The 21,291-nt window shown below is 39.0% G+C and overlaps 2 protein-coding genes across 6 annotated transcripts in view; one reads left to right on the plus strand and one right to left on the minus strand.

The window, feature by feature from the left end:
- Positions 1 to 13,485, plus strand: part of LOC129780037 (putative inorganic phosphate cotransporter) — a 34,599-nt gene extending 21,114 nt beyond the window's left edge. For 2 of the 4 annotated variants that reach the window (XM_055787901.1, XM_055787903.1), the window contains exons 2-5: positions 11,450 to 11,775; positions 11,842 to 12,717; positions 12,781 to 12,913; positions 12,977 to 13,485. In XM_055787901.1, coding sequence (XP_055643876.1) covers positions 11,450 to 11,775; positions 11,842 to 12,717; positions 12,781 to 12,913; positions 12,977 to 13,023 — 1,382 coding nt within the window. In that variant the 3' untranslated portion in view covers positions 13,024 to 13,485. Of the gene's footprint in view, positions 1 to 1,435; positions 1,580 to 3,875; positions 4,501 to 11,449; positions 11,776 to 11,841; positions 12,718 to 12,780; positions 12,914 to 12,976 lie in introns of those variants that run through there. The other 2 variants (XM_055787905.1, XM_055787902.1) reach the window with 2 other exon arrangements.
- Positions 1 to 21,220, minus strand: part of LOC129780038 (phosphatidylinositol-glycan biosynthesis class X protein) — a 39,320-nt gene extending 18,100 nt beyond the window's left edge. The window contains exons 1-5 of one of the 2 annotated variants that reach the window (XM_055787906.1): positions 20,985 to 21,220; positions 20,793 to 20,922; positions 20,587 to 20,735; positions 13,737 to 13,917; positions 13,544 to 13,673 (exon numbers count right to left, since the gene is read on the minus strand). In XM_055787906.1, the coding sequence (XP_055643881.1) occupies positions 13,544 to 13,673; positions 13,737 to 13,917; positions 20,587 to 20,735; positions 20,793 to 20,922; positions 20,985 to 21,088 (694 nt within the window). In that variant the 5' untranslated portion in view covers positions 21,089 to 21,220. Of the gene's footprint in view, positions 1 to 13,480; positions 13,674 to 13,736; positions 13,918 to 20,586; positions 20,736 to 20,792; positions 20,923 to 20,984 lie in introns of those variants that run through there. The other variant, XM_055787907.1, reaches the window with a different exon arrangement.
- Positions 21,221 to 21,291: the final 71 nt, after the last annotated feature.

Genomic DNA, 21,291 nt, shown 5'->3' on the forward strand with positions numbered 1-21,291 from the left:
TAAGGAAAATTCGAGAATTTTCCACTTTCGGAGAACAATTAAAAAAAACCGTGCGTACTATTCCTTACGTTGTGTTTTAATGACCTATTTGAACAGATGGTATTACATTTCATAATTAAAGAAAATCAATTAGAACTAGATCGTGAGAGAAAAGGTTAATTGCACACAATTTCGTAACGGTTTTTCTAATTCATAATCAGCTCTAACAGGGTGTTCAATGGTGTTCTGAGAGATTCACAAAAATAGCATGTCGTGTCGAACTATATTCATGTGAAAGAGTCAATATTTTCCATTTTCAGAAGAAAAATGCAACTAATAGAATTCGATTTGTGAAACTTTTGTGAACATGCTCAATCGACAAAAATGTGAGTAGCCGTCTGAACACTTTGTGAGAAACGAAATAAAACGCCTTTGATTTTTGAATAGAATTGTGAAATGGTTATTCCATGCTTAACACTCTTATACTCGCGCACAAAATCGTAACTCATATACTCACAGACTTTGCGAGTCTCTGTAATATGGTATGGTATTCATTGAAAGGAAAATATATAATTGAATGAAAAAACTTCAGGAAATATTTTTTTCTTCAATTTCATTCAGTTTTAACAGTCAAAATCGATCTTTTTCTAAAAATCGTCCAATCCTAGTTCCAACCTAAATCATTTTCGCTTGATGTTGCCGAAAGTGATCCAATTTCCATCAGTTTCGCAGATGGAGATGATTCGATCCATGAAGATGTTCTACGTTAACTCGTATGGCAGTCATACATCGAGCTTCTTTTTGTACCCAACCTGCTTCATGTCATTCCAAACTCAGGCTAAGTGGTTATTTGCAATGTTTAGCTTCTGGACGATCACACTAGACGGTTTCCGTTATGTTATCGACATTTTCTACTGTTTTTGACAGATCACGCGTGATTCATATCATGTGTCAATTTTAAAGTTGTGTAGCTTTCATTACCATTTCATTGTGGACGAACAAACACAACGAACAACGCTTTACGTTCCCTGTCACAGTTTATGATTGCTAATTATGATTGCAACACACTAAATTTACATGAATATTGAAATATTTGGATAACTTATGAATAAGGTTTGATTTAATATTGATTGCATTCTCAATTCTAATGATTTCAGAACTTTCACCGCCATTTCATCGTGTCATTCCTCGAAATGCTTCGTCATGTTGGTCAACACCGAAGCGCCCCTTTGTTGTTTGGATCGGTGATAACGATCCTGTCTTGGCGTGGGGTAACAATGCTGATTGTTGAAACTGCAAATGTCCGTTCAATAATTTATCAATCTGTCCAAACACGACTGCAGGTATCCTCTTCAAAATGTGTATGTCTCGTATAAGCAAATAGAAATGAAACAGGTTTTCGTTTTCTACGATACCATCCTTCCGAGCCAGTTTGTGTGTGAACTTTGATAAGCTTTCTCAGTACCGACCAGCCGACATTGGCAATCGGTTGGTGAAATGTGGCACTACTGATAGTTTAAACCCAAACTTCAATCTAAGCATAGTGCGGTGACCAAGAAGTGTAAAATTAGTGAAATGGCGCAAAATCGACGGCACGAGGGTGAGATAATGAAGCCTCGCTTCGCAAGCTCAAGATTTACCCACCGAGAAAGCACGTGTGATCACTATAAAAGATATATAAATAACACCAATATTTAATTATTAGTTATACGAAACCTATGCCTTTGTGAGATAGACACAGGCTTCCCTGATATTGAGTTGATAGTTTTTGATGAAATTTTACAATATCAGATTGATGGATACGAAGCCAAAAAACGAGAGAAAAATGTTGACCTAGACCTAATCCGGCAACACGAGTTTGGTAAAACTTTGCATTGATATTCGTTAGTGACAAATTAGCTTGAATTTGCATAATCTTTGTGAAGCCTTTTCTTCACGTTTGTGTATATATTGGGATACAACCATACCATAAGAATCCATATATGTGTTATTTACTCCGGGTTAGTGATTTATGACATAGCGCTAGTGACTAGAAATAACATTAAACCAGTCTTCGGTCACTTCGAGCAATAATTGAGGTCATATATGTCAACGTCTGCGGATTGTTGACGTAGTTCAGATACTACACAAAAACGTCCAACCGTGTTAAATCGCATAATCCTGAAGGGCAATTTACGGATCCATTATGCGAAATTATTCGTTCTTTAAATGGTTCTTCGGATAATTCAATTGTGCAGGTGGTCCTGCTGCATGTTGCAACGTCTTGTTGAATCCAAAGCTCCGCAACATGATGAGACTCGATAATGGAAAAAATGGAAAAATTTCATAAGAAGTGATTCCTATAACTCTATACCTAGCAGTTGACCTAAAAGGATAGCTAAATTGAACATCACAGGGAAAACATAAGCGAAAAACAAATGAAAATAACAAAGGAAAATAACAATGCCTGCGTTATCAGTTAGGGAATCCACTAGAGGCACGAAGAAGTTTTCTAGTGTAGAGACACGAACTAGAACACTAGGGACAAGTTCAAATAGAACAAAAAATATTTTCACTATTCATTATTTTTCTTCTAAAAACTAAAAAAATATTCTAAATTGGAATAGTAATAAGGGATAAATTTTTCCATGGCGTACACGTCACCAGCTACCACCTTCACCACCTTCTGGTTATCCGAAACAAAAAAAAACAGAAAAAAAATCTTTTTTTTCAAATTTCTAGACGAGAATACCTCCTTAAACACCTTAAACAGGTGTTTAGTTATGCAGTTCGTTCAAGAACGAACTTTGCCTTTTCACTTAATTCCTCAAATAATCCGAGATCTACTGTATTTCGAAAACATTTTTCATGTGTTGTGTATGGAATTCAAAATTCAATTTGATTTAGATTCAATTCAGCGATATTTTGCTCCCACAGAATCATTGCCAAAACCCAGTGTTAGCTTCACGCCTAATCAAAAAGTTCTGAATCACGATTTAACAGCAACTATACAAAGGTATCGAACATCAAATTGCTACTCAGTCCGAGCATGAGTTGGGAGAAAAAAACGTGCTGAAGCGTCTAGCAGGAACTGGGTATTTAGAATAGCCATGTGGTCAACGTGTAAATCATTGCGGATATAATCATTTTCCACGCAACAATAGCATCTTAACCGCGACGCGTTACGTAATTAGAAGCTGCAACGCATCCAATGGAGTAAACAAATCATTTGATACCGGACGCATTCCAGCCCGTTCAGTTGTCCGCGGTAACTTGCACGCATTGGATTCATTTGATACTTTGGAATTGTGGCGGAGTTGTCTTGGTCTATCCTTTTTCAAAGTGATGTTGTTTCTGGTTTATTTGGAACCAAAGTTAGTATTGAACTATTATATATTGGACAAATTTAGTCTGTGCGTCATTATCTGTGGTGATAGGTACATATGGTCACGCACACACAGCATGCACAACATTATTTCATGTATCGGAAATAATAAACAGAGAATAAGTTGAGTGTAAGCTCGATCGCTTTACTCAGAAAGCAACAGGTGGAGAGGCGCATTGAGCATTGAACGTATCTACTGTTTGCGACTGAAATACAGAAAATATGATTATGTTGCAACCACGCGTTATCATATTCTCTGCTAGAAATGCGAACATGAAGCTTCTAAATATTGAACAAATTCGACCGTTTCCTAATCTGAAATCGCTGTTTAATTTACTAGTCTCAAACTTTTATGAAAAAGCTGAAGCAGTTCTCTCAGCTCCGCGATTCTGAAGGAAGAGCTTTCGCACACCAATACGAGCACACCTTACGCCCTACAATGTTGCCTTCTCGTGCAATGATATATTGTAAACAAGCTTCGCACACAGCCGAATCGAAGCCTGGCTAGTTGGCAAACCAACAAACCAGCGAGAGGTGCCATTCAGTTTGTAGTGAGAATTGCAATGCCTTTGTTTTGATAAGCCTCCGTCGGCCATTCGTGGAATGAAATTACCATTGCATTTTGTTCTGTGATCAATGTTTCGAATAAGTGACATCGCTCTGTGAATGAGCTAGTTCTGCATAAAATCATTAAATTATTACAGCAAGAGTGCAAACGAGTTCAATGCAAATACGTGGATCCCTGTAGCATATTGTAGTGACGAACCATCAGCTGATAGTCCGAACCATGACCTCTCACATTTTCTAAAGGTTTCAAACAATCTCATTGAGGAATAGTGTTCCCGGATCTAAGCTCGAATTGAACAAATGATAAGGATAGAGGGCGTCGTTCATTGTTGAGCCATATGGCAAAGTTTAGCGGCATCACAGTTAAACAGAGATAGTGTCGTACCCAAGTGCAATATGCTGCAACTGCCGCCATCGAGCGAACTTATCACCAGGTGCAACGTTATAGAAATCTAGATTGACGGAGAGCGATACCTGTGCGGTGAAAAGACGACGAGAGGGGAGAATAACGAAACACGGAGAGAAAAAAAATATGTTCAACTGTTTCGGTAGACGCTATGACTATCGGCCTATCGAACTTGCATTTCAGCGTAATTATCATAATTTAGTTTTATTCGTATATATGTTGGGGGTAAAAATAGCTATGGAGGATCGAAATCGACCCCCTTAGAAGCACTATATATGTATACCCAAGCACATTGATTCTACAATTTTAGAACTGTAGGGGGTTTTCAAAGCAAGAACGGTAGGCGACTTTGTGGTGCTGTAACTTCATACAACATTATCTGATTCGAATTATTCCTGCATCCATCCATTCAACACAGTCTAATAAAGTTTCAAGTCATTGAAGCTGAGCATATCTAACATTACATTTGTACCGTGCGATGGATTTTGATTATGAATGCCGATTAAAATTTTTCATATTTCAAAACTAACCAGATTTTAAAAAAATATATAGGGGGTTGTGTCCAATGTCCTGAAAAAAGGGTAATGAAGATGGTCGAGTTTCGAGCTACATAGCATGCGCTGCCATAACTATTTCGCAAATAGTGACGTCAGTCGTTGTGTTTATCTTTGATTGCCCACCGCATCCATGTTAAAATTCTGTTTTCAGGAAGTAATTTATCAATTAAAAACGTACATTTTTGTAGAGCTCCCGCTGAATATGAGGCTAATGTGATAGCGTGAAGTGAATGTTTGTGAAATCACGTCGAAAAAGACTGCTAAAAGTGATATTTCCATGTGCCATTTTCACTCCACCACGTTTATAGAAACAAACGAAGTTTCATATATTTTACCGTTACGAAGTTGATGTTTCAAAGGCTCTCAGTGTCGGTGTGAGATAATAATCGCCAATTAATCAAAATTTCACCGAAAAAGTTACTGCTTTCGAGAACTAAGCATACGACTGCTCTCTGGACCTTTTTACCACATGAATAATCGAAATAAGCCACGATGTAATTGTCATCTGTTAAAAAACAACCAGTTGAATGATTTCATGAGAATTTTGGCTCAAATTATCATGCAACCGTAAGTACTTTCAACAATTCAACTTTTTTTTTGGGTTGTGTCCAAGATACGACCGCATTGTTGACGTAGAACTACGCTGTTATTTTATATAAGTCGCTTGTTAATAACTTCTGATATTATTTTATTATGCTGTGATTTAGAAATAACTGCTACGGCTTGGAGCTACTAGGAATATAAACACTTCTCATCATTTTGCGCTTTTCTCAATAGAAACGCATCTGTTAATATTACTGGCCTCGAAAAAAGTTGCATTACTTTTCCATGCTCAAGATAAGCGCAGCTGTCATCTTTAGTGGATAAAGTTTTGCTACTGGCAAGCGAAACCAGATCACATACAAATTTCCAGAACGACATTTACTTTCTTGGTGGCTAAATAAATGAAATAAACTATTTCGATTAATCTCAACAACCTCGAAAAGAGTGGCATTGCTTCATTATGATCAAGATTAGCGCAAATGCAATCATAGTTGAAAGTAGTTATACGACTGCCACGCGAACCCAAATAAAATATAACATTCCAGCACGACATTCGAGATACTTGGTATTCCCCGAATAATTTTTTTGAGCACAACCTTAATGCCTGCTTCGCCATACCGTCAGTTCAATTCATTGAATGCAATGTCAAAGGCGCCAACTAAGCCTTTATGATGACGGAAAACAAACAACGTTAATTTCACGGAAAAAAAGATGAAATATTTGCCTCAGCAAAGATTCATTTCTAACACCTTAACGCAAATATTTCCCTCCCGCACTATTTTTACGTACGGGTTATGAAACACGCACGTACGCACATGAATATCCATATTTCGATGGCCTTGGAGCAACTAAATATACACACACATATTCCCGTTTTGCGCTCTTTTCAACAGAAGCCCTTTCTGTTAATATTGCCGGTCTAGATTAGCTTTGCTGTTATCCTTGGTGGAGAGTTTTGCTACCGCCATGCGAAACAAAATCACAGACCAAATTCCAGAACATTTATTTTCTTGGTGAGCCGACGATAGCCTAGCTTGATGATTCCCCACACAATTATGTAGCTTAGAACCTTGATGTAATGGCGTCAGTTTGATGCAATAATTGCAATGCCAGAGACATCAGCTTATACTATAGGCAAATATTCTCCTTCGTTCTTCTTCCTTTCCTTTGTTTACGAAGACTTTAAATCTTACGGTTTCCCTTTCGTTGCTCGTCGATAAGTTACTCGTTATTAACAGCTCTGTTCGGGAAATCACACAAATTAGCAGAACAAATGTATGGGAAAATGGAAACGCTTATAGTTTTCATGAATTTTAGCCATTTACACACCAGGAGTTTGTGATGTATAGAATATCAAACAAATCTTAGGGAATTTCTGATTCGTTTGGTATGTAAATTCGCGACAAAAATAGTTATTAATTCTTTATTTCATAAAAACGTGACCTGTTTCCTGATTTGGCACCCTTAATGAAAGACGCAGTTCTACGTCAAAATAAAGAGGATAGTGTCCAAGACACGATCGCATTGTTAACGTTACACTGTTCGCTCAATTCGCAATTATCACTTTCGATATTACCACATTAATGACCGCACGTTTTGGGGCAAACTTGAACGCTTCATTTGTTCGGATTCCACGAATGAGATCGTTTTCTTCGGTGTGGATGAAACGAAGGCGAGCCATCGGTAGGTCTTGTTAGATTTTTGGCAAACCAAGGACTTAACCATCAAGTGTAGAAAACATGGGTTATTTCGTGATCCATCCGTAACAGACGGAACGCGAAACACGAGAAAACTCGTAAGCGGTCCACAATGTGTTAACTAAGGAACAAAATTTTATTACCTTAACCAGTGCCGAAAATATTCACGTTCATGACATTCAAATACGGCGAATTTCAGCCTATCTTGTATTGATAATTTACTGCTCAAGCGATCGTCGATACATATGGAACAACACTATCAATGAACACCAGTGAAATGAACATCAAAATTAGCTTGCCATGAAGTTCATTTTTCATTCGCATTTTCATTTTCGTCATGATTCCGATCACTGCATAAAATTCAACGTCAACAAATTGAGAATTAAATCGATGGTAAAGGATGGCCATTCATCACACAAAATTCTTGTTTTTGGCGACGTCGGCAATGGAATGTATTGTATAACTCTTGTACTATGTTTTATGAATCTATTCCCGATTGGCCGGAAATGGCATACACCCCCAATTATATGGACAATGGTTGACAATAACAAACGAGCGGAAAACGAACATAATCTTGTTTTAGTTTCCGGTTGAAAGATACTGACTCTGAATGACCAACAATGATATAAAACCCCTACGATATGGGTATTGGACAGCTTCAACAGCAGATGTTGAATATCGTATTCCGGCTTCCGGTTCATTGAAAACGGCTCTGGAAGATCGAAAATGGAGTTAGTGAAGTGGAGTCAGACAAAGAAAGCATTAGAAACTAAGATCGTGTTTGAGCAAAATGGCGGTAGTAAAAGAGCATATGAAGCGAAAACGGAAACGGACCGTACCTCTCACGCTGAAGGTCACGAGTTCAATTCTCACTCCCGACATTCTTACAAAAATGGAAATGATGAACCAGCCAAAAAGAGTTGAAAGTATAAAAGTATAAAAAAAAAGAAAAAGAGACGGAACGCTCAACGCCGTTCAACGCTAAACGTCGCTCAACCGCTCAACACTGCACAACGGTCAACACTCAACGAAAACTAATGCTGCCTTTTCCGTATTCCTGGTCCTTTCTTTTTTTCTAAATATTGAAATCAAACACGTTTTCAATAAAAATTCGCTGCAAGCGATGAAGATCAACTTAACGTTCGTGATAATCACCATAAACAGTATGAAAGTGCCTGAATGCAGGCTTTTCGAAATTCGTTTATGCTGTTTTCGTTCAATATACCAGACAAAGTTCACACGTCTCGACTCTTGTGTCGTGATACTCATTATGACAGATATGGTTGAGGTTGAGTTTCAACAGCAGAGAATTCATCCGACACTGGGAAAAAGTTAATTCCGCCATTCGTGAATAAATTTTGATAATTTGTGGCACTGAATATGTTAATTAAGAACCGCTCACAAGTTTTCACGTATTTCGCGTTCCGTCTGTTACGGATGGATCACGAAATAACCCGTGTTTTCTACACTCAATGGTTATATCCATGGTCTGACAAGAGTATAAGGTCAAGAACATAATAAACGCGGTGCGGTGCGATGCGATGCGAAGCGATTAATTGGAGCTCATCGCGTGCTATGACCAGGGTTGCCAATAATATTTTTCAAAAACTAGAAGTGGGTTATATCTTTGATATAACCGCAAGGTGGACGTAGGACTAACGTTGACTTAGCAATAAATAAGTAACAAGCATATAAATCTTAGACATTTCATCTTTCGAATAAAGTGATTATCATACCACTTCGTTTAGCTGAAAAAAAAATATATTAACGCTCAAAGGGGAAATCGATTCCTCCTCGGAAATACCCAGCGCAAAGAGTACCCACTCCTCAAGCCCCGACAATTGGAATCATCGTTGACCCGGGGCAGGGTTATTAACACTGGAATGGATTTCTCCTCGGAATTACACAGTAAAAATAAGACCCCCTTCCCAACAATTCCAACTTCTCAATAACGACGATCGATTGCAGCATTCGTATACAAATATTGATATGTAATATAAAATCCACTTCGATAATATCCACTACACCATATATCGTGAACATACACACACTCTTTACAGATGCACGGGCCGAAGGTTGTGCAGTCCACTGATCATTCAACAAGAGTCAAAGGTTGTACCGCTCATGACAACTCTACACGAGCTGATGATTACGCCGGCTAGTGACCATTCTATCCTGGATTCCTCGAGTCGAGAAAGACGCACCACGTTAGATATGGGGTACAGACTAGGGGGGCGTTGCTGATTAATTGCCAGCTGCATCCTATTAGGAAGTATCCCGTGTCGGGCACACGTACAGAGCATCGAAGACTGCAACATACCAATTATGAGAACACTTGTAATACTAACCTCGAGCCAACCGCGAGTAATCGGTTACATATATTACATAACATAGTTGTAAGACAAAAATTGTCAAAATATTGGACTCCCGGCCCCGTCAGGCTAACGCCACATGTACCTTAATAAAAAATATATTTTGGGAAAAAAAAATATATCGTGCTCTTCACTATCAAATCCATAGTCAATGGCACCCATCGGTATCGAATTATCCTCGATACCTCGGAGAAGGAGAAGAGAAATGGAATTGAAAAACGACAAACGGAAGAAAGAGATGTTGGAGGTTGAAGGGAGATTGAATGAAATGATTATCATACCACTGCGTTCAGCCGCAAAAGAGGTATTAAAGTTCAAAACCTTGCAGTCCAGCGTCACTCTCTCTCGTTTTCTAAACATTAAAATTACACCCCGGCACAGAAATGAAAGACGTAGTCCTACATCAAAATCTGGAAGATTGATAATTTAGATAATATATTAGAATTAAATATGAGAAATAGAATTAACTTAAAAGTTTCGTGCAGTATTTAGGGTAAGTTGGGGGATTTGGACATATGGGGTGATTCGGACCACCAATTAATCTCAAAAAGTACGGCTCAATTTGGATGTTTTATGTCATATACTTCTATAGTTGAACCGTACTAACGTAAAAAACGATAAATATGAATCCAGCAAACACTTTGCAAACACTGAATCACTGTCTCCGATGTCCGGTCTTCTGAACAATGGAGGAACAGAAAGAATACTCTTACGCCTAAACGACGTAATTTACCATAATGTAATGGAACAGAAAAAAAATACTCTTACGCCTAAATGGCTATTACTAGGGGAAATGTGGAGAATTTGGACCCCTAAGCAAATCGCCTAATTTTTTTTCAAACCAATACGGTGTAAATAAAAAATATCACATTGTTTACTGAGCTACACTTGTTTTCTCTCAATCAATAATGTTTAATCATTATGTCAAGCTTCAAATTGTCAAATATGTCATAAAATAAAAGAGATGATTTTTGGACATTAAAATTTGATGCGGGGTGATTTGGTCCAGTGAGTGTTTCAAACGAAAAAAACATGCTTATGTTTTTGTAAAGTATTTTGGGATAATGTTACAATCGGTAACAATGTACTGTGATCGATACCAGGTGTCTTGACCAGATTCCAGGCCAGAAAAATTGCATTGAGACCATCTCGAATTCTGCATGGATCTTTTCGCTGTTGTTCGAGCATTTCCAAACACTTTCGATGCTTGGTCAAAGAAAACCCGCTCTTGATAGCCTGCGTTGCTCTTTCAAGCACCTCTTTCTTCCAACGTTGTCTGCCGATCCTCTTTTTGTAATTCAGCGGCATCTGGAATCAATTAGACCAAAAAAATCATCCCTGCCTCACACCTGTAGGACCAATTCACCCCACAGAAACGTGTCCATGTCACCCCACACAACATGCAAAAATTGAAATACAATTAATTTCATTTATTGTTGTCAAACTTACAGTTCAAAATTGTTCCTCTTCTGTAGGCGAACAGAACTTTATTGCACAATACACCAAAAATTTGTTTAAACAGCGGGAAAAACCTTAAAACCACGATCGGAAAACTCACATTTTTCGACAATCAAGGTGCTTGCTGTGTTCCTGCTACCGTTTCCTTCTACCTATCGAGTTTTACCAAAGTTTTTTTACGTTAGGTACATACGGTTCAAAAATTAAGAGGAGATGACATTATGAAAAATCCAAGTTGAGCCGTACTTTTTGAGATGAAGGGGTGATCCAAATCATCCCTAATTACCCTACTGTGTAATTAACAAAATTTATAGAACCACAAATATGTACATGTACACGATTAAAACCCGGCTCTGTTAAAGCTAAAATGCTAATGAGCCTAAATAAATAAACAAATGGGATAACAAAAACACGCGCTATCTTGTGAAACACTATCCAATACTATCATTGTTATTTTATTAGTTATTCAATTAGTAATTAATGCATCCCCTTTTTCTCATCCCCAGCGAGTGGTTTCGGCATCCGTCATGTGCAGACTATGCTGCTTTTCTTCGGCCTTACGGTGGCGTACGCCCTACGGGTGAACCTTTCGGTGGCCATTGTGGCAATGGTGGACAACAGTGCTAACGAGGACTTTGAGCAGTTCGACTGGGACGAGAAAACGAAATCGATTATCCTGAGCAGCTTTTTCTGGGGTTACGTGGTGACACAGATTCCCGCGGGACAACTTGCCCAACGGGTGGGCGCAAAAATTCTGTTGCTGTTCTCGCTCGGCATATGTTCCGCACTGGCCGTACTGACACCGGTAATCGCAAACAGCGGTGGAAGCAAGGTGGATAATTTCCCGTGTGCTATTTTTTCCTCTCTTAATAATATCTCTTTTTATGTGATTTTCCAGCTTCTAATAGTCCTTCGGATAGTGCAGGGTCTGGCACAAGGATTCATCTTCCCTTCGACTCATACGCTGTTATCGAAATGGGCACCGGTACAAGAAAGAGGTCGACTGGGAACATACTGTTATGCTGGGGCCCAATTTGGAACAGTCGTTATGTTGGCCGCTAGTGGAGTATTGGCATCTTCCAGCCTTGGGTGGCCAGGTATATTCTACGTATCGGGCGCTGCTGGACTCATTTGGACTGTTATGTGGTTCATCTTCGGTGGCAACTCTCCGGTTGAACACCGAACGATATCCGCAGAGGAACGAGATTTCATCGAAACCTCGCTCGGAAATCAAGATCACAGTAAAAAGATTGTGACCCCCTGGAAGGCAATATTCACTTCGGCTCCGATGATTGCGTTGATCATTGCCCATTGCAGTCATAACTGGGGCTTCTGGACGCTACTTACAGAAATGCCAACATACATGAAAAACGTCCTTGACCTGGATATTAAAAGTAACGCCCTCCTGTCCAGTTTGCCGTATCTTGTTATGTGGATATTGAGCTTCATTCTGAGCCCAATTTCGGACTTCCTTATCAATCAACAATACCTTTCCCGCGTTACCAGCAGGAAGCTGTTCAACACAATCGGCCTCTGGATTCCTATGGGCGCCCTTTTGGGGTTAGCTTTCGTTCCAAAGGGAAACACCGACATGGCAGTGGCGCTGTTGGTTGTTGCCGTCGGTATCAACTCAGCTACTTACATGGGCTTCCAGGTGAACCATATCGATTTGGCACCCAATCACGCCGGCACCATGATGGGTATAACGAACTGTGCCGCTAACATTATGTCAATTATCGCCCCACTGATTGTGGGACAGGTATTGGAGGATGCGGTAATGTCTGAAGAATACAATTTATCGTTCCGAATAAGCTGACCCTAAATCTTACACTTCCAGACTGATCCCGTACAATGGAGAACGGTGTTCTACATATCCGCTGCAATTTACTTTTGTGGCAATCTTATATTCATCATTTTCGGAAAGGCAGACGTCCAAACTTGGAATGAGCCTAGGTCAGACAAGAAACATGGTGAGAGTTTTCCAGTGTTAACAACTAATCTACTTTTACTAACGCAATTTTCTCATTCATTAGATGATACCGAAGCTGCTTCGCCCAGTAATCACAATACCACCGATTGAGAAGCTAATGGGAGGTTCGATGTTTGCTTGTACGAATAGAAATATTCGAGTCACTAGAAACGTTACTTTGAAGAATGAAAGTACTTAGTCTAGTCCAAAACTTTATGTATAAAATATGAAGCCGCAGGAAATTATGATCATATACAAGTGTTTAATTATGATAAAATCGAGTGCTCTTATCGACGTTGAAACAAAAATTCAAGGAATGCCTGTAGCTTCCGAATGACGCGTGACAGAATTGTAACTCAATCCTATAAATTGACAAAACGAAATGGTCAATTAAACACTAGTACTGAACTTGAAGATTGTAGTTTAAACAGTAGTACTACAGTATACTACAACTGAAAGTAACCAACGATTGAAGGTTGTCGTTATTTTTGTAATTGCTATTCGAATAAGAGATTAGAAAATATATATTTTTAGAAGTAGGTACACAAACAATAAACACACAGCCTAATTCGATAGTTCGTTTCATTTTATTCGGAATCATATTATAAAAGTTTCTTATTGATACGTTTACCTGACTTGACGATGATGTAGATGAGATACATACTACCAATCCAGCTGACCAGGATGGTGGCTGGCAGGACGAACTTGTACGAAGCGCTGTTGCCCACAGGGATTAGGACGCTGATCACAGTTGGAACGTTCTGCAAAAACATATCACCATTGTAGATAGATATAAACGGAAAACATTCGATATACAAGCATACACTGAATTCTAGCTCACTCCATTCGCAGTATTGGGCTTGATTCAACTTATCGTAGTCGTAAATTTGAGCACTGCTTGTGCAGGGATGTTGATGAGTAACCGTTGTCTTCAGCGGATTCTTGCTACTTGTGCCACGGCACTGGATGTATAGCAGGGGACTTTCTATTTGAATGCGTTCAAATCTGAATAAAAGAAAACATAGCTCATAAATAACGTTATATTTCGCCAAACATCACTTTTCGTTGAACGGTATCAATCCAACGAGTATCGCCCAAATTTCTGGTTCTAGTCTAGTCTAAGCTAGTTATCTAACAACGTTAGAACTAGTTTTAATTACATAAAGGAACTATTTTTGTTTATGTTCTTTTTAGGCTTCTCGTCGCCTATGTGAACGTGGAAAGCTTTGTCGTTATCTACTTTAACGAATCTCTAAATTTTGTTCAAGGCACTTTGCAGAGCCAGAGTGAAACGTAACATTTTGATAGGACGCTCAAATGATGTACTAATGTGTGGAGTTTTCTGTGTTTTGGTGAGTTCCCAGCTGGCGAAGTTTAGTGTTTAGTTTAGTTTATTCGTCGGTTTTTTTTTGTACACCATCAGCCTTCCAAATGCGCGCGCTTGATTCAGGTCCATTGCTTCAATCTTCTTCATCAAGGAGGCTCATGCCTTTCACGTAGATGTTGAAACAGTCTGTTATTTGGCTTTACACGATATCCTAAACTTGTATCGGTCACCACTACAACACAGTAAACTGTTAGCTGGATCTCTTCCATATTCTGAGCATCAACCAGGTGCTGTCGAAGAACATGATTTTTACTGGATCTGTTAGACTGCGAGAATACAACAGCATCGGGATTCTGGGACGCAATAAAAAATCTATGTCGCGAAACTGTGTGATTGATAACCAGATCGCACATTAGTTATTGATCTAGCTTTAGGTCTCTTGACTCTGGGTGTTCTTATGATGTGTCTTCCGCTGGTGCTAACAAATTCTTTCTACTGTTGATCTCAGCTCTCTCAACTGAGTCCTAAACATGAATAAGGAAGAACCACTAATATGGAGTTCCTTCCTGCTACAATTATAGCATAATCTTATTGAGATTTCAGGAACATTTTCAATCAATTATGTTTTAAAGGAGCAAGTATAAAAAAATCTTTGAGTTTTCAGATGGCGGTAGATGGTGGATAGAAAAGGGAGATTTCTTAAGCTTATTTGTTTCATGGAACGTATGTCTGCAGCAGAGAATTGAAATAAGTTCTACACCTATCTCAAAAATCTGGAATCAACTGTAAGATCCAATTATCCAAACTATTGGTTCTAATAGTTTAGTATTCCATCTTCTTCCGGGAGTTGTTTGTTCTTTAAATGCTTGATAACATTAAGAATTTCCTTGGAGCGAGTTAACATGGTAGGAAAGAACGAGGTTTACAAGAGAATCATGGAAGATACTGACCGACATGGCAACCGCCACAGCGACGATAGAGTCTTCTGGAAATGATAGAGTGGAAGCATGTGTTTCGGCAAAACTAGCTGATATTCAGTTAATGCAGCAGATCCTGATCCATAAGAATCAAAGAGTGCAAACTATGTAAATATTTAGCTAGATAGAGACTCAGGGAAGGATAGCCAGAATATATTTTTCATTTTTAACGCTGTTATCCCTTGCAACATATATATAGGCCGCAAATTTTTATTAGCAACACCACTCCAGTGAGAAACAAAAACTCTCTCGTTTCAGATCTTCTTCCGTTCGCCGCTCTCCGTAAACGATGACCGAATAATGACGTAATCCTCCATGTATCATTTATTGCTTTGCACTTGTCTGTGCAGCGGTCATCGCTATAGCTAGAACGGGACGATATAAATGCGATTCACATACAACATCCACGTTACGTTCACGTCCCGTCACGTTCCGTTACGTCAGTTATTCTACCATGCAGTTCTTATGAAAACATTCACATACACCGGCAACGTAACGATCCGTCAGTATACGTTCAACGAAAACGACCGGCAGGATTTGTAGAAAAGAATAATTGACGGAGACGGACGGTTCGTTGGGTTTTAGTCTGGGCTTTGTGTCTCGACTTTTGTTTTGTTTTGGTTATATTTTTTATGCCAACATATCTCTTATAGCGAATTCGTTTTTAAAACTGAGTCAGTGCCAAACTGACTCTGTAATAAAAAAACGTTTTCAGTTTCACGAATGCGGTGGTTTGTTGGTGTGCGTTATATAGTCTGATTTGTTTATATTTGCGACGACAAATGTACAGTGTCGACGTCTGGTGGCGATATTAGTGCTTCTGAGGTAAATTATTCTCTATCAGATAAGAAGGGCCAAGTGCAGTGTAAAAATATAAAAGTTTGAATGACATTTTTTACTTCATATTGTTTGATTACCTAACACATGTAGTCCTTACACTCACTTAACCATTTGTCGATGCATTACCTGTTTGTTCCACAAATAATTACTATCATAATATAAAATCATCGTTAGACACAGTTTTCGTTCAATGTTTCTGCGATATCGGAAAAAACCCTCTTATTTCATCACATAAAATAAATATTCGATACGTTAAAGTAAATTTTCATTCATAATTTTTATTTTGAGAGCATGTTTATTCCTCCTGAATATCCATAATAATTTTCGCCTCCCAATGAAAGCACACGGAGCTTAATGCCGTCTACACGACTATAGTCTTCAAAATCAGAATCCGAATTGGATTACGATTCCAATAATACAAAAGCAAGAGCAGTAGCTTTTCCATTTTCATAGCCTTCATTTCTAGATTTTCCAAAACAATACTCGGAACTGACAGTTCAGTATAGTTGTATTGGTGAACACGAGTGCCAACCCGTGAAGCATCTCAGTGCGAAACTAGCAGCTTTCGGGGCGAACTAGTGCGACACTGAGTGCGCAACTGAGTGAATAAAAAAACGTTTTGACAGCAGTTAGTGCGGCACTGGGGTTGAAACTGAACAAAAACGAATTCGCTATTAGTTTCAAATTTCGGAGTCAAAATCATTCGTGACTAGTTGAGAAAAATAGTCTATATATTATTATTGTTGGATAAAGGTCAGGACTACGGGGTTTAAGCATTTACATAATATAATTCAATGATTTCCGTTGAATTTATCTTAAATTTAGAACTGATTCAGGCATGGTGATTCGAAAGAGGACATTGCAACTGAGGACTGTTGTAGGTAGCGACACCATGAATAACATTAAATGAATCATTCGTTTGACATTTGACGTTACGGTGCTGCTGCAAGCATAGACTGCATGTGTGAATTGGTGGAGACGGTGACGGAACGTAGACGTTCTTTTCCGTAACGTTCTATGTAAATCGCACAATATGCGGCTAAAACTTGTATGCAGGCATCGAAAGTGGTGTGTGATGTTTGGTACAGCTCTGATATGCAATCAACAGGCTTTGTTTCTCGCTTCGTATACCCATTTGGTGCAACAAAAGTGAGTACTGTCATTCGGTCAAGCATTTGAATCATCCATTCATGTTAGGTTATATATTCGTAAACGGGCACCTGCATGCCACATTGTGTATCATTCAATCCGCGTTGACGGCATTGAGTTTCGTATTACGGAATGGGGGAGTAGGCATGACAATATGGGTTACCAGAAGAAATGAACACACTTTTAAAATAGAAATTGTGAAACAAAATTATTTTTCCCAAATCAAATTAGTACTCTATGTAAATAAAAATCACTTTTGCTTGCAAGTAGTGAAAAAATATCATACAAAAATTGTGTTTAAAGATAATGTTATATTATAATGACAAGTTTTTGTGAGAATATCTGAAAATTCATAGAAAAAAGTTTAAATTAGGGTCAGAACAACGTACTTCTAGTAGGTAAATAACGTCAAGAAAAAATTTTCATACAAATTTTAGCAATTTAAAACTGCCTAAGGGCCGACTAATCTGATAGAGAATAGTTGGCCTCATACAAACTAATGTCGTATCCAGATGTCGACACCACTCCGCCGTCGACAGACAGATTGACAGATATTCAAACACTTTAGTTTAGCATCAGCGATGAGCAGAAAAATGGATGAAGAAATGATTTTGTTGACTTGAGCCACGTCTCCGTCGCTACTGCTATATCGATCAAGTGCTACTCGAGAAAGCTAAAAAATTCAAGCATTTTTCCGCAAATATATCTCTCATTCACTAAGACGCGACGCGAGACAAGACAAACACTTATTGTTTTGACGTAGGACTACGTCTAACCGGAAGATATAGGGGGTGAAATGAAAATCTAGGCACTGAACAAGTAGGAAAAAATGCAAGATTTGGAACGCTTTTAACTCGAGCATATCTCAATAGATCGCAAAGGTTTTTGCATCAATTGATAGGAAATATATCTACGCATCTATCATAACGAATAACATTTCATTTTTCTTGAGATAAATAATTGAATAATTGTGAAATATCAAACATTGTCAAAATGCACTATGTGCCCATTTTTGATTGGTCCATTTTGTGCTCCTCAAATCGTACCGACCAAAACGGGCAACCAGAGCAGCAGCGAAATAGAATGAAGAACGATTGGAAAGGAAAAAGAAAAAAATGAACGAAACATTGGTCGCAGTCTCACACATGCGTAATTCTCGAGCCAGCCAGTCAGCTTAAAAATCCCCGCTCCGCTGCCGTAACGATCATTCTCATCCAAACCGTACACCACATCGGTTCGCATCACAACACATCAAAAAACCAACCCAAGCAGCCATGTCTGGACATGGTAAAGGAGGAAAAGTGAAGGGAAAGGAAAAATCCCGCTCGAACCGTGTTGATCTGGAGTTCCCCGCAAGGGTAGCTAGACCGAGCGCGTTAGTACCATTGCACCAGTCCACCTAGCCGGCGTTATATAGTTTCGGCCGCCGAAGTGATCGAGTTAGCTGGCAAAGCTGCTCGCGACGATAAGAAAACCCGCATTCGGAACAGAACACATTCGGTTCGGTGGACATCAAGACAACAACAGGCAGTTGCAGCGAGTGGCGACTGGCAAACGCAATCGCAAAACGGCATCAGGTAGCAGAAGAAAAAAGTTTGTTCTTTATACAAACTGCTTTGGTGGCAAATCCAGAACAAGGCGGCATCGAGGGCGTTCGAAATGGTTTTTTTCAAAACCACGAGTACTAAGTTTTCTAAATTGGAACCATTCCATAAAACAAGGTGCTTTTCAGGGCCATTAAACCTTCCAAAAAAGAGTTTAGGAAATACAGTTCAATGCTTTCTAAAACATTATTCAAAATAATAATAAAACACAAATTGATTTCTTCATAATTTGTTAGCCAGGATCTGATGAGTATGTGAATTTGGCAGTTGTTCTGAGCTTATTGATAGTTGGGGACTTCCCTGATTATTCAATTTTCACCAATTCTTAAATTGTTTCCAGATTGAAAGTACAGAAATTTACAATTAGTTCGAGATTTAGCTAAATGGACGGACATGTAATGCGACTTATTTAGTTGGACATTTTTGTAAACATAGAGATCCAAATTATGACCCCACATTGAAAGTCGACACTGTACCACTGTCATCGCAAATGTTCAATTACAGGTTAAAATCGCCTCCAATGCGACACTGAGTGGCGCTTCGGCACGTCGCATTGAATGTAATTTACTGTACAACATGTCACAAAGCTGGATGGGAAGAAATTTTCCAACTGTGAAAGCTGTGGCGAGTGGCAACAAATCGCTAAGCAGGAAGGTTTAGCCGAACAAGATGGGGATATCGAGTGATAACAAAACAATAAACTCTTTAGATTGAAGATAATTTTGCGATCCTGAAAAGGACCCTTTTTAGCCTGCATGTGACTTCAACGAGCGAACAAATCGTAATGAATGTATTTTTTTGCCATCGCTCCCTTTTAACGCTCATTCGTTCGTCTCGTTGGACTCGCCCCTCTGGCTGAGTCTGTCGATTTGTCTCTATCCTGTGAGTGTGTACCGCTAGAGTATGAAACACGCGGACCCCAAAAAAATATCTTATTTTCTTTCAAACCGTAAACCCGTGTGGTTGTACGGCATCGGCATCGTGGACGTAACAAAGGAGGATAAGTTAAGGGAAAGGCAAAGTCTCACTCGAACCGTGCAGATCTCCAGTTCCCTGTTGGTCGCATTCACTGATTGCTCCGCAAGGGTAACTAGGCCGAACGGATTGGTGCCGGAACACCAGTATACCTAACAGCGATTATAGAGTTTCGGCCGTCGGAGTGCTCGAGTTGGCTTGCAAAGCTGCTCACGACAATCAGAAAACCCGCATCAAGAACAGAGCAGCTTCGGTTCGACGCTCATCAAGGCAACAATTAGTTTCAGTGAGTGGCAAAGTGTTTCTCCGGCACGTCGCATTAAATGTAATTTACTGAACAACATGTCACAAGCTGGATGGGAAGAAATTTTCCAACTGTGAAAGCTGTCCCCTTTGTATAGTCCTACGTCACTCCGGTTATGTCCCCGACATTACTCACCCGTCTTTTTTCTATTTAAACGGTTTAAAAATTACCTTAAATGTCGACTGGACAGTCGGACATTGTCCCGTAGATGGGCAGCTTCGCGCCCGAAACCGGTCGACATTTAAGGTAATTTTTAAATGGAGCGGAATGTTTCTATGATGTAATTCCCATATGTCCCACATTTAAATCGTGACAAGCGTTGTTAGTTCATTTGATGTTTGCTAAAACAAACTTGATCTTTGTTCGAAAATGTAAAAGGATTTTCAGGTGAAAAAACGCACTTAAAAATATTTTCTTCAACGACATAACGTAAAAGAATGAATACATAACCGTCGTTTCCAACCCAAATTTCCTCAATTCCTAGCAACAGATACTCACTTCTTTTGCGACGGATCATGGTACCGGAAATGGATCGGTAGTGTTATGTTAACCTCCCGCCGAATATTTCCGAACAGATAGACCGTGAATGGGCTGGATTTACTCGCAGGTTTTTCCACATCAACATAGAGTGGAACATAACTGTTGATCTTAAAGTGTAATATCATTAAATTGTACTCCATGTTAATAATATTTCTTAATCAAACCTTTTTGAATTTCTTCATGTTATTGAGCTGATCAACATCCACGTACATCGCGGCCGGAAGCTGCTGCAGAAGTAGCAACTCACAGGATCGTTTCGCAATTCCGCCAAACTTCAGAGAATAGTGAATGTCTCTGAAAGGAAACACAAAAATAATACAACTTTTGGATCAAATTTTTGACGATGTTCGGCAAACCTGTGAAAGCCACTGTTGTGGACATTCATGTAAAGGAATGAACTTAAGCATAGAACGTGATCAACTGTGCCAAAAATTAATGCTATGAATAAAAAACATAACATGTTGATGAATTCTAGGGATAACTAACAGAAAATATGCACTAAAACTCATGAAAAGCATAAACGATTCCAAATTTTACGTCGATATCAAGGGCTTGCCGGTTTGTTTTTGGTCTGCTGACAAAAATAGCTATCGAATCGTGAATTATTGATACTATTTTTGCTGCAAGGGTACGTTCGGTGCGTTTGTTTTCAAACTTTTACGC

The sequence above is a fragment of the Toxorhynchites rutilus genome, chromosome 3 (assembly GCF_029784135.1).
Source record: "Toxorhynchites rutilus septentrionalis strain SRP chromosome 3, ASM2978413v1, whole genome shotgun sequence".
NCBI classification, from domain to species: domain Eukaryota; kingdom Metazoa; phylum Arthropoda; class Insecta; order Diptera; family Culicidae; genus Toxorhynchites; species Toxorhynchites rutilus.